Source organism: Gracilinanus agilis, chromosome 2, assembly GCF_016433145.1.
Source record: "Gracilinanus agilis isolate LMUSP501 chromosome 2, AgileGrace, whole genome shotgun sequence".
NCBI classification, from domain to species: domain Eukaryota; kingdom Metazoa; phylum Chordata; class Mammalia; order Didelphimorphia; family Didelphidae; genus Gracilinanus; species Gracilinanus agilis.
Window position 1 is genome coordinate 646322178 of NC_058131.1, and position 17880 is coordinate 646340057.

At 35.9% G+C, this 17880-nt stretch overlaps 1 protein-coding gene across 1 annotated transcript in view; it reads left to right on the forward strand.

The window, feature by feature from the left end:
* Positions 1 to 17880, forward strand: part of CC2D2B (coiled-coil and C2 domain containing 2B) — a 121482-nt gene that overhangs the window by 11756 nt on the left and 91846 nt on the right. Inside the window, exons 6-9 of the mRNA XM_044660203.1 lie at positions 3153 to 3289; positions 3430 to 3558; positions 4776 to 4985; positions 15200 to 15288. Of these exons, the coding sequence (XP_044516138.1) occupies positions 3153 to 3289; positions 3430 to 3558; positions 4776 to 4985; positions 15200 to 15288 (565 nt within the window). The remainder of the gene's footprint in view (positions 1 to 3152; positions 3290 to 3429; positions 3559 to 4775; positions 4986 to 15199; positions 15289 to 17880) is intronic.

The following is a 17880-nucleotide window of genomic DNA, read 5'->3' on the forward strand; positions in this document are numbered from 1 at the left end:
AAAAGAAGGAAGCATATGCAAGAGTTATTATGAAGGTAAAAACTGACAGGATGTGGCAATAGGTTGGATATGGGGGTTGGGTGAAAGGGGAGAGTTGAAGAGACACCTAATTTGCAAGCTTGAGTGATGGGGAATGGTGATGAAAAATAAAGAAGTTAGAAATAGAGGAAGGTTTGGAGGGGAAAAATAATGAATTCGGTTTTGGACATACTGAGTTTAGGATGTCTATGGGATATCCAGTTTTAGATATTCAATAAGCACTAGGAAATGAAAGACTGGAAGTTAGGAGAGAGGTTAGTGCTAGATAAATAGATCTGAGAGGTGGCCATTGAAATCATGGGAACTGATGAGATCAGCAGTGAAATAATATAGAGGGAAAAGAGAAGAGGGACTCTCACTGTTAGCATGATGTAGAAGGAAGACAGAGTAAGAGTGGTCAGACAGGTAGGAAAACAATGAGAGAGTAGCATCACAAAAACCTAGAGAGAAGAGAGTAGCAAGAAGAGTGTGATCAACAATGAAAAAGGCTGCAGAGAGATCAACAAGGATGAAGATTGAGAAAAGGCCATATGATTTGTCACTCAAGAGTCATTAGTAACTTTGGAGAGAGTAGTTTTAGCTAAATGTTGAGGCTGGAAGCCAGACTACAAAAAGCAATGAGAGGAAAGGAAGTAGGGTAACCTATTGTAGATGATCACAAAAAGGAGGAAAGGTATAGAATAATAGTGAGGTTATTGAGTGATTTAAGGCAGACTTAAATTCCTTAAACTCTCCAAAAGCATTGCTAATGTGAATATATAACTGGTTCACATAATTCATTTGGTAGAAGAAAACAGTAGCACAAATAATCCCAAAGGAAAATTAAATTGTATTTAGCTTTGAAATGTATGTTTGTATTCATAATTGATATAGATGGGCTTGACGTCATAGAAAGTCATATTACAAATCAGTTACTGACTCCAAACTATGATTATGTACATATATGAACAACCAAGTATCTTGAAAGTGAAACAAAAATGGAATTAATGATTCAGTGGTCACGAAGACAGGCAAAGTCTTCTGTTTCCATGCCTAAATTTACTATTTTTAATCATTATTAAGAATACTTTGTTCATTTTCTTTTTTTCCAGGCCTGCAATCTTATTGGCTAATGATGAAAGCTGATTTATTGTTTGGTTTGGGTTTTGGACCAGACCTATGGCTTTCTTGGTAAAAGGCAGCAGTTTTCACAAAGTCAAAACTATTTTAATAATAATATAAATATATTTTACTTGGTATGATAAGTATAGTAAATATCAATAGATATCACCCAAGAAAGCATAAAGTTCTTGGGGAGGGACCTCAGTAATTTGTAAGAGTCTAAAGGCACCAGAAAATATGAGATCCAGAATAGGGAATTCTCAGTAAGGAAACTTTCTCTATCAATGAAGATTGATACCTATACTTTAATTTATTGTTTTAGAGAGTGTCCAGGTACTTAGAGGTGAAGAGATTTATGTAGGGTCTCAAGAGTATATTTTAAAATGGAAATAGTTAAGCTGGCTTCTTCACCAAAAAGTGAGGCCTTTGCCCAAAGACCTCAAGTGAGAAGGAGTCCATTACCTCTCAACTTGTTCAATTCTACTTTTGGATAATTCAAGTCTTAGAAAGATTTTCCTCATGTTAATCCTAAAAATTTCCCTCTTCAATAGCCGTTCATTGATCCCTGTCTTCATTTGCACTGAGCTTTAATCGATAGGGTGGAATTCAGTAAGAGAAAGGTGAAGAGACTTTTTAAAAGACATTTCACTTGGCATAGCTGTCAAGAAATCATAATCACCTCCACACCATGCTTTAGTAAAGAACTTTAGTCATAACCGAATTCAAGTTTTCTTGATTCTGAGACCCATTCTTATTATACTATTCCATACTGCCCTTCAATGATTTATAGTTTTTATGATGAGAATGAAAATTCAGTGCAGTTCTTGCAAATCCCACTGGAATTATGCAAAATAATGGCTATAAAATACAATTTAAATACTAAGTGCATATGCTTAACCACCATAACCAAATAAATTAATCACAGCCAAATAAAGTACTTTCATCCCATATAAAGGTACTTTAACTTTTAAAATTTGCCTCTATAAATATTTTTTGTTGCTTGTCTCAAGATTTTTGACTAAAATATTTAAGTTGGCATCCCTCTGCAAACAAAATCCCTGATTCAGAAAGAGCTAAAACATTGTCTGCTTCCCTTACACCATTTAGAATTCTCTACTTCTCATCCACTGTGAGAGACAACCTGAACAGATGTACTTTTTTTTTTCTTTATTCTTCATACTTTTTTGAAATCTATCCAACATTTCCAGGAAATCTGATAAGGATAGCTTAGATGATAAAAAAAGAAGCAGGAGACTGGATTTCTGTCAGCTCATGCTGCTGCTTCGAAGTGCCATTGAGTCACAAGTTTAATATATACAGAATTCAAACCTCATTTCACACAAAGGCACAAAGAAACTTCGCAGTTGCACAGAAAATACAAATTATGTCATGTCAAAAGAGGTCAGCGACTTCAGAGTAGATATAGTCTAGAATAGAACAAAGTCCAAGGCTGAATTCTAGCCACCTTATTATCAGTAAGCTAACTCTGGGAATACTTTTTTCAGGTGGAAAGCCCCTGCTAGATTAAGGTTTTGACCTTAGCTGTCTAGAAATATTGTTTTGAGCCCAAGTAGCTGCATTTTAACCAAGAGAGAAATTGTTAACCTCTTGACTGTTGGTTTGCTAAGAACTTAAAGTTTTCCAATAAGACTATAATGTTTTTCCAATAAGAAAAGGTGTGGATCAGAAAAGGAGTCAAAAGAGGAGTCAAGATTTTTATCTTAGATAACCCATCCACTCTGGCTCTGATTTAGAGCAGAGAGTTCAACACATGGCCTTGCCAGGCTGCATTGATCTTTTCATGGGGTTGAGATAAAATATCTATTTGAGACAATGTTTCTCTTATTGGCCTCCCACAATACTTTCTGAGTTGTTTTGGTTTAAAATACTTTTTTGCTAGAATTCAACAGTAGGGTACCCAATGGATCATTTTCCCGCTACCATTTTATCAGGATTTGTACTTTATATATCATGTATAACAACAATATGTAATAAACTACATTATTTTTAAGTGATCAACCGAGATAAGTTGCCAAAAAACATGATGCCACGTATCTTAGAAGATGAAGGATTTTATATTAAAAAAAAGCCAGAAACATATAAAAGAACCTGTAACAAAATGGAAAATCGCTTACTTATTCTGGAAGAGGTAAGTATACCAATTAATTAAAATAACTAAAACAGTGGATATATAGTGTTTAAGAATTAAATTACAACTTTTTAGTACTGTTACATAAAGTTATTTTAGTACAACTTTTTTCATTGTTTTCTCTGAAATATTTTTAATAGGGAAAGTGCTGGTTTGAAGAAAGTGGGGAAATAATTTCATTACCCTCTCCAATTAAGCAGTCATGGAATTTCAGAAAGCTCATTACTATTGAAACCTTAAATTCAGGATTAAAAACGATTTATAAGAAGGTAATCAATGGAAATGTAGTTCTAGTTAGAATTCTTCTGGTATCTAATTATTCTCTAGAGTTAACTGTGAACTCTTTTAAATCATCATTGAAGATAATAATATAGGGGGCCATTTGGGGACAGGGAGAACATCGACAAAAATAGGTGGCAAAATACTTTTATATTTTAAAGATCTTTAATTTCATCAATGGGAATATTCCCTCTACTGATGCTAGAGTTTCTTTTAATTTTAGTCTTTAGTCAACATGCATACAATCTGCCAGTGAGCTCATATTTGAAGTTTTTCTGGCTTCATTTATTCTTCCAGAGCTTGCACTCATTTGGCATAGCTGTCAAAAAACTGCAATCACTTCAACACCATGCATTGGTGTAGAACTTTAGTAGAGAAGTAAAACATAGGTTTGAAGATTTATAAACATCATCACAATATACAAGAAATTACTTGCCAGATTATATTCCTTATCCAATCACTGATGCAGGAAAATGGAGAAGAGTGGGAAACTCCAAGTACTTAACAATAGGACATTTTTCCAAAAGTGCATTGTCCCATGCTGCCTTATGAAGACTTGAACCAGGTCATAGGAACGACTAATGAAACAGCTGATAGGAATAATCTTTCCATTTTAGAAAGAGTAATACTTATCTAATACAAACAAGTGTTAGGATCCTGGGCTGTTCCAAAAAGCCTTACCATTTCAAAATGTAGATGAACTATGTAATATTGGCATCGGTGTTAGGGAATCAGGATGATTTTTTAATGTTTCTTTGAGAAAATGTTTTTAAGGTTCCAATTTACATGCCTCCACATTTATACTTTGAAAGCAAGATTATGGGAGATTAGGAAGTAATTAGTGATCAGGAAGATACTAGTTGTTGAAAAAGAGATCTTATTTTAACCAACTGTTCTAATGAGCCCTATTAAAAAATGCTACTTCTTGGGGGCAGCTGGAACCAGGCCTAGAGACGGGAGGTCCTAGGTTCAAATCTGGCCTCAGACACTTCCTAGCTGTGTGACCCTGGGCAAGTCACTTGACCCCCATTGCCTACCCTTACCACTCTTCTCTTGGAGCCAATACACGGTATTGACTCCAAGATGGAAGGTAAGGGTTTAAAAAAATAAAATTAAATTTAAAAAAATGCTACTTCATAAAATTATTGAAAATCTGTTTTAATAAAAGAATCAAATAAATGCATGGTAAATATTTTTCTTTCGAAAGGCAATAAAATCAGATATAGAGAGCTGTTCCAGAAGCAAAATAGAAGGCCAGAGGGAAATGTATCAACTAGATCTCAACATCTCAGTGTTACAGTTCAGCCATCATCCTCTCTTCAATCAAGAACAAGTATTATGCTCTAGACTGCTTCAACTTTATGAATGTTTTCAAAATAGACAACAGCAAAATGTACCTCATTTGCTATATGAAAAAGTAAGAACATACTTTTTTATTCATATGACAAAATGATGAATGTTGAAATAATAAGGTAAACTGATTATTAAGAGTCAACTTCTCTCTCTTTTTTTTTAACCTTACCTTCCATCTTGGAGTCAATACTGCGTATTGGCTCCAAGGCAGAAGAGTGGTAAGGGTAGGCAATGGGGGTCAAGTGACTAAGAGTCAACTTCTCTTAAGACATGTTCATTTAACTTTATATTTAGTCATTTAAGTCAGAATAGTAATTGAACCTATCTGTGAGGGGGAACTGAAATCAAGGTGAGACAGTCTTAGTATGTGTGTGGAAAAGTTAGAATAGGATGAACTTGGGTGTTATCTCTAAAAAACAAAGTAAAATTAATTAAGAAATTGCTATTATATGGCTTTCTGTCTATTTGGTAGAATACCACTAGAATCCAATCTTTTTAATGCAGGTATTTTTCATAGCATTGTGGAATAGGACCAAAGGCAACTTATATTTATATCATTGGAAGAAGGTGACTTAGAAGAAATGTGAAGGGTCAAGACAGCAGAGTGAGAAAAAGCATTTGAGCCTAACTTCCCCCCTTTTCCCTTTACTTTCTTGACAAAGATCTAGAACAGTGATGGCAAACCTATGGAAGGGGTGCCAAAGATGGCATGCAGGGCGCTCTGGGTGGGCATGTGGCTGCCCCCCTCCCTCCCCAAAGTTTGTTACTAGCAAGGCAAAGGGACTTGGGTGGAGCTGCCCCTTCCCCCTCTCTACTGTGCCTGATGACATTTTTTCACATCCTCATGCTCCTCTGCCCAGCAGCCCAATGGGAGCACACCGGGGGGGGGGGAGGGGGGGTTTGGGCAGCTCACAGGAAGCAGAGCTGGAGGAGGAGCAGAGTGCTCAGGAGCGCTTTCTCCCTCCCCTGTGTGGCGTAAAAGTGGGGGCAGGGTGTACCTGGCAGTCAGTTCGGGGGAGGGGGACAGCACATAGTCTCTGGGGGGAGGCAGACATGGTACTAGGTCTGGGGGATGGGATGAGGGCAGGACCCAGCATTCCTTCTCCAAAAGGTTTGCCATCACTAATCTAGAGAATGCACCAGATTAAATTTTGCTTTAACTGGAAAAACTGAAGAAGGCATAGTAAGTCATTTTTCTAGATCAAGAAAGCTTAGAGAGATAAACAGAGAGATTTGTGGATACTAGGGAGGATTTCTGATTAGGAGCTTACATGGCTAAGATAGCAGCAGTATAGAGCATTCTATCACCTTGAAAAAGAATTGAGAATAGAGCATGAGAAAGAGGTCCTGAGGTACAGGAACAGGTACCATCTAATAGCTCTTTCACCCACTACCCATGCTGAGTCACAGATCCAAGGCAGAGAAGAACAAATTGTAAGCATTAGCCATAGTTGTACTATGTGTACTAAATGTGTACTAAATGAAGAATAAATTTCTGGAAGCACATGTTAATAACCATGTGGATTGGTTTAGATCCCAGAAGCAGAGTACAGAATCCCAGATCAAAGAGTAACCAGTAGTATAGTTGCTGTGAACTTTGGAGAGGCTCCAGTGGGCAAATAGTGGCTGAGTCCAAACTCTCAACCAAAAACAAACTAATAGAACCAAATGTAAGTCAAGAAGTTTCAGAGCTCAGACATGGAAATCAATGAACAGTCCTCCCCCTGGACTATACCATTTTAGGAGCACGGAAAGTTTGCAAGTCCTCAACCAGAACTGTTGAACCAGCAGAAAGATGTAAAAAATCAGAAACTCAGGACAGATATTCTACATGTCCCCACCAGAAGTGCAAGAGCTTAGCACTAACACAAAATCCAAAGTTAAGAATAATAATGTCAAAAAAGAACCCAGTCATAAAGAACTATTATGACAGAGAAGCTCAGGACACAAACACAGAAAAAGAAAATGACTCAAAAACGTCTACAAGCAAAGCCTTAAAAATAAATGCAGGTTGGACACAACTCCAACAAGAATTTCTAGAAGAGTTAATACAAGAATTAAAGTGCTAAAAATTATTTCAAAACCAAAGGAGAATAGTAGAAAAAGAGGCAATAGCTATGGGAGAAAGATATGAGAAGAATAACAGCTTGAAAAAAGAGGTACAACTATTTATTGAAGAAAATAACTCCATGAAAATTAGCTTTGACTAAATGGAAGCTAATAATTTCATAAGACAGCAAAAATAATAAATCCATCAAAAGATTTTAAAAGTTGAAGATAATATTGTTTTGAAATTAACATAAAAATATAAATCATAGTTGGCATGTATCACAATGCAGTTTCTGACTTCTGGAATGGGTGGGCAGAACCCCCCCCCCCCCGCATAACCTCTGACCTGGAATGATTATGTGCCTGGACATCAGAACATGTGATTCAGATATCCAATTGAAAGTGAAATAGGTGTAACATAATGGACAAGATATTAGATCAGGGACAAGTGTAAAAGGTCGCTCTGCCATTTTTTAGCTTGTGAAAGAATCTCACTCAATGGTGAGCCATCCTGGTGCTTATCTATGTAAACCATCTTTGGCAAGTGGTGCAAAATCAGGGGGCTGGCCCAGCAGGGATGACTCCAGGCTGAGAATCCAATAACTCTTTGGCTCTGATCCTTTCCTGAACTCAAGCCTGCTCCTTGGTTGGCCTTAATTTGTCTGGCCAAACTATGTGGTTGGCTGGGCTCCCTGGCCAGCTGCTTCTGAAATGGACAAGTGCTGTGGGGAATCTGGGACCTGATAAAGCAGATGTATTCAGCTGAGACACTGTGTAGTTAGGCTGATTCTTTATTTAATTCTCTTTACTAATAAATGCTTACAATTTTAGTATAGTCTCCAGGATTAATTTTTATTTATTACAATATGAAATGTCTCAGGAAAAATATTAGACCTGGAAAACAGATCAAGGATAGATAATATAACAGATAGATAATTAACAAAAAAGAGTCTAGATATATTTTAAGAAACCATGAGAGGACAGCTGGGTGGCTCAGTAGACTGAGAGTCAGACCCAGAGACAGGAGGTCCTGGGTTCAAATGTGACCTCAGACACTTCCCAGTTGTGTCTGTCACTTAACCCCCAAATGCCTAGCCCTTACCACTTGTCTGCTTTGGAACAAATACCCAGTATTGATTCTAAGACAGAAGGTAAGGTTTAAAAAAAATGGAAACCATGAAAGAAAACTTTTTATATATCTTAGAACCAGGGATTAAATTAAAAACTGAAAAAGAAACCCATCAATTACCTCCTGAAAGAAGCCTTAAAATGAAAACTTCCAGGAATATTATAGCCAAAATCCAGAGTTCAAGGAAAAATTACCATAGGTATCCTGAAAGAAAAAATTTAAGTAGCAAGAAGTCATAGTCAGGATCTCACAAGACTTAGCAGCTACTACGTTGAAGAAGAGGGAGCTTAGAATATATTACAAAAGGCAAAGGATCTAGGCTCACTACAAAGTTTAACTATCTGAGTATAATCCTATGGAAGAAAAAAAATGGATCTTTAATGAGAGAGAAGACTTCTAAGCTTTTAAGCTTTCCTGATAAAAACATCATACCTGAATAGAAAATCTGACATAAACACATAGCACTCAAGAGAAACCTAAAAAGATAAACATGAATGAGAAATCACAGACTAAACAAGGTTAAATTTTTTCATTTTTATATGGGGAGATGATACATGTAACCCTTCAGCCAGGGATTATGAAGTGTTGGGGGAGAGGGTTAATTAGACACAGGGCATGAGTGTGACTCTGTTGTGTTTGGATGATCTCAGAAGAAGGTACCCTCAGAAGGGATAAGGAAGATAAATGCATTGAGAAATTAGGTGAAGGAGAAGAAGAATGGGGAAAATTATTTCATATAAATGGGATACACAAAAAAGGAGTTTCTACAACATGTAGGGCACAGTAGCAGGGGGAGACGACTCCACTTGAATCATTTTCTCATCTGAAAAGTTAAATAAGGAAAGAGCACACATATAAACAGAAATGGATACAGAAATTGTTGTCTTTCATTTTCAAAGAGGACCAATGACATAACAGGTGATCATTTATGTATAAATTGGATTTAATCAAGGCAGAGTTGCATAAAGTTGTTGGCCTCACTCTCTCTTCCAGACTCATCAAAGTCCAGTGGAAAGACAAGCATCTTCAATATCTAACCAAGCTCCAGGCTCTCCACAGCATCTATTTTAGCCACCTTTGTGACTATTGGAAGAAACTGTTCTCATCTACCTATAATATTCACATAACTGCTAGTTATATATTTCCCTCTGTATTATTTTCCTATATTTAGCTACCTTTCATCCAACTCTCACTTGTGGTTCCAAGAAGCTATAGCATGTGCAGTAGCCACATCCTGGTAAACTATCTGGGAAGAGGGGCTAAACCAGGTTGAGGGATGAACTTGCCAGTAAAACAGAAGGGAATAACAGTTGATTTTTTGAAAAGTCAGTTCAAGAAACACAGTTGAAACAGAAAGATACACAAAGAGTTAAAATAAGGAGACTTTAAAGAGTTTATTAAACGTTAAGTGGAGATTAACTTAATTCTCACAAACAGATGTGTCAAAGAACAAGTCATAGAAACAATAATTTCATTAAAAATAATGACAACAGTGAGGCAACATACCAAAACTTGTGAGATGCAGCCAAAGCAGTACTTATGAGGAAATGTATTTATCAATAGAAGTGAGAAGTGAGAAAGAGCTGATCAACAAATTGGACATTCAGGGAAAAGAAACTAAATAACCAACAAATTAAAAGCCCTCAATGAAGTATCAAAATGAGGAAATATTAACAAAATATTAATTGATAAATATTAATAAAACAATAAAATTGAATTAATAATAAAACCAAGAACTTTTATATATTTTTCTTAAAAACTAGGCAAGTCCTTATTCAGTTTGGTTTAGAATAAAAAAAAACTCAAATTACCAATATCAAAAATGGAGAAGTTAAATTCATAACCTATGGAGAAGAAATAAAAACATTTGTTAGGAGATATCTTATCCAGCTTTGTACCAAAAAAGTGATACCTAAGTGAAATGGAAGAAAATTTACAAAAATACCAATTGCCCAGATAAACAGAACATGAAGTCAAATAATTAAATAACCCTATCTTAGAAAAATAAATTTAACAAACCATCAATGAATTCTTTAAAAAAGTCCCATTATTTTATTTTTAAAGAAGAAAAATAATCTATGTCTAAGTTGGGTATTTCAATAAACTTACAATGTCTTAGCTAGAGTGATATTAACTTTAATTTTTCTCTATAAGTAGATATAGCAAAGACCCTTAGAAATTCCATGCTCATAGACATTCTAGGCTCTTTAGTAATGTGTTCTCATATCCACAGGGAAAATCTTTTGAATTCCTTCCAGAATTGTTAGAAAAAAATAGCTTTTTCTAATCCCTCAACAGCTAGAGATTCATGGCAAAGAATAGGAAAGGATTTTTGACTGATCATAAATGAAATTCTTCGAATCACCAAAAATAAACAAATGTGAAATTAGGTTTAAAAAATGTCATGTTACAGATAAGTTGCAAATCTCATATTCTGATAAAATACAAGTATCTTCAGGATCCATTTTTATCTTCCTGTTCCTAGCACTTAACATAGTACCTGGCTTATAGTAGTCATCTAAATAATATTTGTTAGTTGATTGACTGGCCAACATTCATGAAAGGAGTTTGCACATGGTGAACAATTTACATAGCTAAAATTTCAGTAATTTTGACTTTTAAAAAATTTGTTCCAAACAAAAATGAATTGTAATAGCTTATTAAGGTGGAAAGGACCAGGAATTGATAAGGAAGCTTTAACTTCTATCAGTTCAGGTGGAAAGGATATTGGAAAAGAAGTCAAGACATCAGGGTCTATATTCTAAAAATTATAACAGTTAGGAATAAAATGGGCAACTTAAAGAAGCATAGGTCAAGCATATAGGCTATGAGCTAGCTCTCACAGCTTGAACCCTTGCTGGTAGATGATTTCCTCCCCCCCAAAGCTGCTACTTCCCTCAGGGTTTTAAGGTTGGATAGAGTATGTTGTTGGTATCAGTAATCACTACTACTACTACTACCACCATTACCATCTGGAGGCTTCCAGCATTTCTTCTTCCTCTTAAATGGAAAGCTATGAAGATGAGATGCATTTTGTTGAAATTAGATTCTGGTTCAGCAGCTTACCAAAGGCTTTTTATTACCACACAGTAGGTAGGCAAAAAATAGAAGATACCTGACTCTGCTCTGATATTTGAAGGGGAAAGTTTCTATCATCATGCATTTCAGGAAATGGGTTTCTCAAGTTTCTTTGTGGGTCTTTACTGGTCAGTTCCCTTCTTACCTTCTCCAAATAGGAAAATTTTAGATGAGATGTGCTAGCTTCATCAACTTATCTTTTTAAAAGAAAATCTTATTTTTAGTGATATGTTTTACTTTTCATCTCTTCTTCATTTCTGAATATATCCCTCTTCCCCTGCACCCCCCATCTCTCCAACCCAGCAAGCCTCTTTAACCAAGACTTTTAAAGGAAAGATTAAAAAGACATTTGTGTTGTATCTAAGAATATCTGACACATAAGCATAGTTTTCTAACTCTGCAAAGAAGAAGAGGCACTTTTTCTTCTTCAGGGCCAAATTTGTTCATTATAATTACCCAGTATTCAGTTCAGTTTTTTTTAGCTATAACCATTTAAGTGCTTATTACATGTAATAAACTGTACCAGGCTTGTTCACATGGTGTCTTCTAGGATCATGACTTCTAGTTTTAAGTCTGTCAGGTTCTCAGGGAAATTATAAGTAATTGGAAGAAATAAAAGATGGAGTGCCATAGAAAGAAGTACCACAAATACATACTATAGGAACAGAGGAAAGTTCCAGATGTTCCAGATTTCTCCAGTTTAAGGATGTCTGCTTCTCTTAATGAGAATAATAGCTAACATTTGTATAGTGCTTACTGTGTGCCAGATCTTTTGATCCTCACAACAACCTTGGAAGATAGATTCTAATCTTATATCCCAATTTTGCTAGTGGAAAAACTGAGGTGCAGAGGTTAAGGGACTTGCCCAATGATACAGTGTCTGAGGCTGTATTTGAACTTGGGTCTTCCTGATTTGCAGGCCTAGCTCTCTAGAGATCCACTGCCCCATCTTGTGGATAAATAAGAACTTTAAGTTTCCATCTCCTAAGCTTCACAATGCTTCAACTGCCAAAAGCCTTCCCATAATATTCAAGAAACCAAAAAGTGGGTATTATATGATCAAAATTATAGGTAATATTTTGTAAAAGAAGAGAAACTGGGGAGAGGAAGACATGTGGAGGCAGGGCCCTCTGCATAAATTGTGGACTATTAAATTCCCAGGAAGAGTTATGGAGAAATATAAGAGAAGAATATATATATAAATATGTACACATGTACATGCACACACATATGTACCTTGCTTTATACATAAAATTACTTTTCTCTCTGTGGTATTTGGGGTGTTCAGAGGAGTACCTCTGGTTTGAAGAATTGCCTTTTCAGGGCTGTTCATCCTCCTTTGGTAGCCACTTTCCACCTATTACCAGTGGCTCTAAGAAGCTATAGAATGTATAGATAGCACCCCAAGAAATTGTCTGAGTATGTTGGCTAAACTAGGATGAGCGTAACTTAGACCTCAAACCTGTGGGTGAGTTAGAGGAGTGTCTACCCTAGGCACGTAAAGACTTGCCTGGCAGAAGGGTGAATGAGAACAATGTTCTAACAGGCATGAAAGCCATAGCAGTTGCTGTGAAGCATTTAGAGCTCAGTTAGACATCAAAGAAGCCAAGATCACTCACTGCATCCCAAACCATCACCAGTCATCTGACTTTTGTCCTGACACTGGACTGTGATGATTGGGAAAAAAAGTGCAGCTAGTGACTTTGAGCAGCAATTCTGCCTCACTTAAATCTAATTTTTGCTCAAGTCAAAAGATATCACCCCTAGTGATGTCATTTGGAGCCTTTTTGAGTAAGAAGTACAACAACCAACCAACTAATATGCCTATACCTGCTCCTTCCATTCTTGGTGGTGAATTCCAGGGTAATCTGCCTGATCCTAGTGTTAATTGCCAGAGGCATGATGGGAGTCAAAAGAAATTTATTCAGACCCAAATATTGGGATGGGGAGAGCGTTGGCAAAGATAGATTTGATCTGTGGAGACTTTTATTTACAGTTCTGGCTGGATGTACCAACGGGATTGATTCTCAAAAGAGCTAAAATAGTACTGGGGCTATGGACTAAACTCACAAGAAAAGAAAGAACATTCCTCTGCTGAATAGAAGCCACATATACATAGCAGCTGCTATTTAAGGGGGAATTCCCCAAAACTTCAGAGGCACACACACATACACACAAGAGCAGAGGAGTTCAAATTTTACTTATTAAGCACTAGGGAGTCCCTAAAGATTCTTGGCAGAGAAGTGATATTTATTTCTATCTTAGAATTTGTTTCTGAGTAAATTTTGTACATCTGGTTTATTTTCACTAAGCAAGTTTAAAAAAAATTTACTTCTAATGTTGTACTGATGCATTTTATTAAATACCACTTCAAGCAATAATATTAAGTTGCCATTTAGTTTTGAAAAGCACTCAGCTTTCATGCAAACTAAATGTCAGAAAACTAGATGATGACACTTACTTAATTCAGTTCAGGAAAATGTTTGAACTGGATAAACTCTGAGATGCCTTACAACTCTAGACATATATAATATCCTAGCTAACTTATTAACTTCTGTTATTCTCATGATTTTTGCAACATTCCCCTAGACACACATCAATTACTCAAAAAAGCTATAGAAGTAGACTTTGATCCGAACTTTGGAAAGGACTTTGGTGAAGCATTTTCTGATTAGAGTATTTGTAATAATTCCAGAACAAATTTTCCCCACTGGACAATATTAGGGCAAGATAAAAATTGCTAGGTTTAGATTCAGGAAATCCAGGTTCAGATCCTGGTTCTGTGACTGAAAAGTTTTGTTATTTTGCACTTGTGATTTAACTTCTTTGTCTTTCAGTTTCTTCACCTATAAAAATGAGAGAATTAGATTAGTTGGTCTCTAAGGTCTAATCTACCTCTGAATCTTAAGATACTATAAGAAGAAGAGAAAGAGAATAGAACTAATGTACTGGGACTGCTTAGTTCTTTCTTTACTTGACCATTTGAATTTATTTTAAAAAAATGTTAATGTGTTGGTCTGACCACATAATATCCTCCTTCCCTCCCTCCCCCAATAAACTCCAGTGACTCCCTGTTACCTATACAAAATACTCTCTTTGGCATTCAAAGCCCTTCATATCCCCCTCCTACCTTTCCAAGCTTCCTTCACTTTACTCCTTGATACTTACTCCTTAATTCAGTGACACCAACTTCCTGGTCAACAAGAAAATCCAAGTTTCCACTCTGAGCATTTACTTTGGCTGTCCCCCATGCCTGGAATGCTGTCCCTTTTCTGCTTAGCTTACTAACCTTCCTGGCTTTGTTCAAATCCCAACTAAAATCTCTTCTTTTACTGGAAGCCTTTCCCAACCCTTCTTAATTCTAGCATCTTTCTCTCTGTTAATTATTTCCTATTTGTCTTGTATATGATTTGCACATATTTGTTTGCTTGTTCTCTCTCCCATTAGATTGTAAGCTTGAGGGCAAGGACTGTCATTTGTCTCTTTTTGTGATCCTGGTGCTCAGCACAATGCCTGGCATTAAGGCATAGCTTAATACATATTTATTAATCAATTGCTTGAATGCCTACTGTGTTCAAAGCCTTGTGCAAGCTGCCAGGGGGATACTAGAAAGTTGAAGTCCTTGATCTCAAGACATCTAATTCAATCAAGTAAATAAGTAATTAGAGACAATGTAATGGACTTTGAAAGAATATTGAACTCAGACTGCTAAAATTGGAACCACCAGACCCGAGTTCAAATACCAGTTTTGCTACTTACCTTTCTGTATGGTTTTGGGCAAATCATCTAAAATCTCTGAGCTTTAGGTGTGTCATCTCTAAAATGGGGAGATAGGACTAGATGATCTCCAAGGACCACTCCTGTTCTAGATCTATGATCCTATTATTGTGACCCCTATAAATACATGTAAAATTTGTGTCCTTGTGTCTACTCTTGCCCATGTTGTCATATGATTTAGAGTGGTGTTACTAGATACATTTATATGCAAAATATAATCAAAATAGTTTTTCTCTTTATTGTAGCTTAAAGCACTAACAAAGGTAGCAAGAGATAATACAAAAATAAACCAGCTGACCAAAAAATCTCTGCAAGACTATAACTGGCAAATAAGGTAAGCTTTCAGCAATTGACCCTTAATAATAATACCAACATATTTTAAAGTACTTTGAGGTTTATTGGGCAAAAATCAGCACAGCCTAATAAAGGTGACTAGACTAGATGAAACTCAAGTAAAAGAGGCTGAAGAATGGTGATGGCACAGGGAGAGTCTGGAAGAGAGACACCCACAGAGAGAGACAGACACAGAGAGAGAGAGACAGAAACACAGAGGCAGAGACAAAGAGACAGAGACAGAGAGGGAAGGAGAGAGGGAAGGAGAGAGACAGAGATGGCAGTAAGTCAGCCACTATGCTAATAAAAACAAGATAGTCCCGACTCTCAAGAGCTTATGTTCTCATGGGGGAAGATGATACATAAATATGAATTGGAAAGCATGGTGGGGAAAGATAACACAAGGGAGAGGCAACCTGTGTGTAGGTGAGGCAGCCCAGAGAGTGAACCAAGAGGGAAGTGAGCATATGACTGAGACTTGTGATAACATGGTGTTTCCAAGCAAGGACTCACCCATCACTAGAACGAACTCAGACTGTAATCATCCACAAGAGGCAAGGCAGAGCGAGCCCAAAATTAAATTTAGGTAGCAGAGATAATATTGTTTTGTTTATGTTAATGTTGGAGTTTGCTGGTTGTAGGACAAAAAGAGTCAATTGACTGAGACCTACTATGGTAGTGGTATCATTTTCTACAATTTCTCTTTTTAGTGCTAGAAGTGGCTATGGGGGAAACAAGACAACTGTCTATCAGGAAATATTGGTGATTTGGTCCCCAGGACTGTGTTGGACTCACAATTAATCCCAAAGTAAACACTTTATCCCAATGTAGTAAGAAATGAGACATATTCAGAGGATAACCCACATGTGGAACTTGATCTTGATTTGAGCTCAGTCTAGGAAATAATGAGTTATCCTAGGTCCCTCTAATGATTTTTGGTCCTAGAATCCTACATTGTATTGTCCCAGTAGTTTTAGATCCTAGCAGTGGTGTTGGTACCTCTGTATAGTGTTAGATCCAATCTAAAATAGCCTTTGGTGAGTCATGAATTTATATTTTATTTTCCTTTCCCTGAGGTTTTGGGAGTCAAGCCTCTAAAAAGTTTCTCCAGAATTTTGCTGGAAATATATAGAAATGCTGATGATCTTTGTGAATTTATCTTGTACCCTGCAATTTTGCTAAAGTTGTTAATTATTTCCACTAGCCTTTTAGTTGATTTTCTAGGATTCGTTAAGTAGGCCATTATATCATCTGTAAAGAGTGATAGTTTAGTTTCCTCATTGCCTAATTTTAATCCCTTCAATTTCTTTTTCTTCTCTAATTGCTACTGCTAGCATTTCTATTACAATATTAAATAATAGAGGTAATAATGAGAATCCTTGCTTCACTCCTGATCTTATTGGGAAGGCTACTAACTTGTCCCCATTGCAGATGATACTTGCTGATGGTTTTAAATATATATTATTTATTATTTTGAGAAATGGCCTTTCAATTTCTATACTTTCTAGTGTTTTCAATAGGAATGGGTGTTATATTTTGTCAAAGGCTTTTTTGGGCATCTATTGAGATAATCATATGATTTCTGTTGGTTTGATTATTGATATGGTCAATTATGTGGATGGTTTTCCCAATATTAAACCATCCTTGCATCCCTGGTATAAATCTCACCTGGTCATAGTAAATAATCCTTGTGATAACTTGCTAATTTTTTATTTAAGATTTTTGCACCTATGTTCATTAAGGAGATTGGTCTATAGTTTTCTTTCTCTGTTTTTGGTCTGCCTGACATTGGAATCAATACAATATTTGTGTCATAAAAAGAATTTGGTAAGACTCCTTCTTTGCTTACTTTGTCAAATAAGTTGTATAGTATTGGAATTAGTTCTTTAAATGTTTGATAGAATTCACTTGTGAATCCATCTGTCCCTGGCAATTTTTTCTTAGGAAGTTCCTTGATGGCTTGTTCAATTTCTTTTTCTGATATAGGATTATTTAAATATTCTATTTCCTCTTTTGTCAATTGAGGCAATTTATATTTTTGTGAATATTCGCCCATTTCACTTACATGATCATATTTATTGCCATATAATTGGGCAAAATTATTTTTAATAATTATCTTAATTTCCTCTTCATTAGAGAGGTGAGATCACCCTTTTCATCTTTGATACTGTTCTTTTGATTCTCTTCTTTCTTTTTTTAATTAGATTAAGAAGTACTTTATCTATTTTATTTGTTTTTTCAAAGTACTAGCTCCTAGTCTTATTTATTAGTTCAGTAGTTCTTTTATTTTCAATTTTATTAATTTCTCCTTTACTTTTTAGGATTTCCTATCTAGGTTTTATCTGGGAATTTTTAATTTGTTCTTTTTCTAATTTTTCAAGTTTTAAGCCCAATTCATTGATCTCTTCCTTCTCAGTTTTGTTGCTATAGGCACTCAGAGATATAAATTTTTCCCTGAGTACTGCTTTGGCTGTATCCCATAGGTTGTTTTTTTTTTTTTAGTAAACTTTTTTATTTAATAATTTTTATTTTTTAGAAAAGTTAACATGGTTACATGATTCATGCTCTTACTTTCCCCTTCACCCCCCCCAGC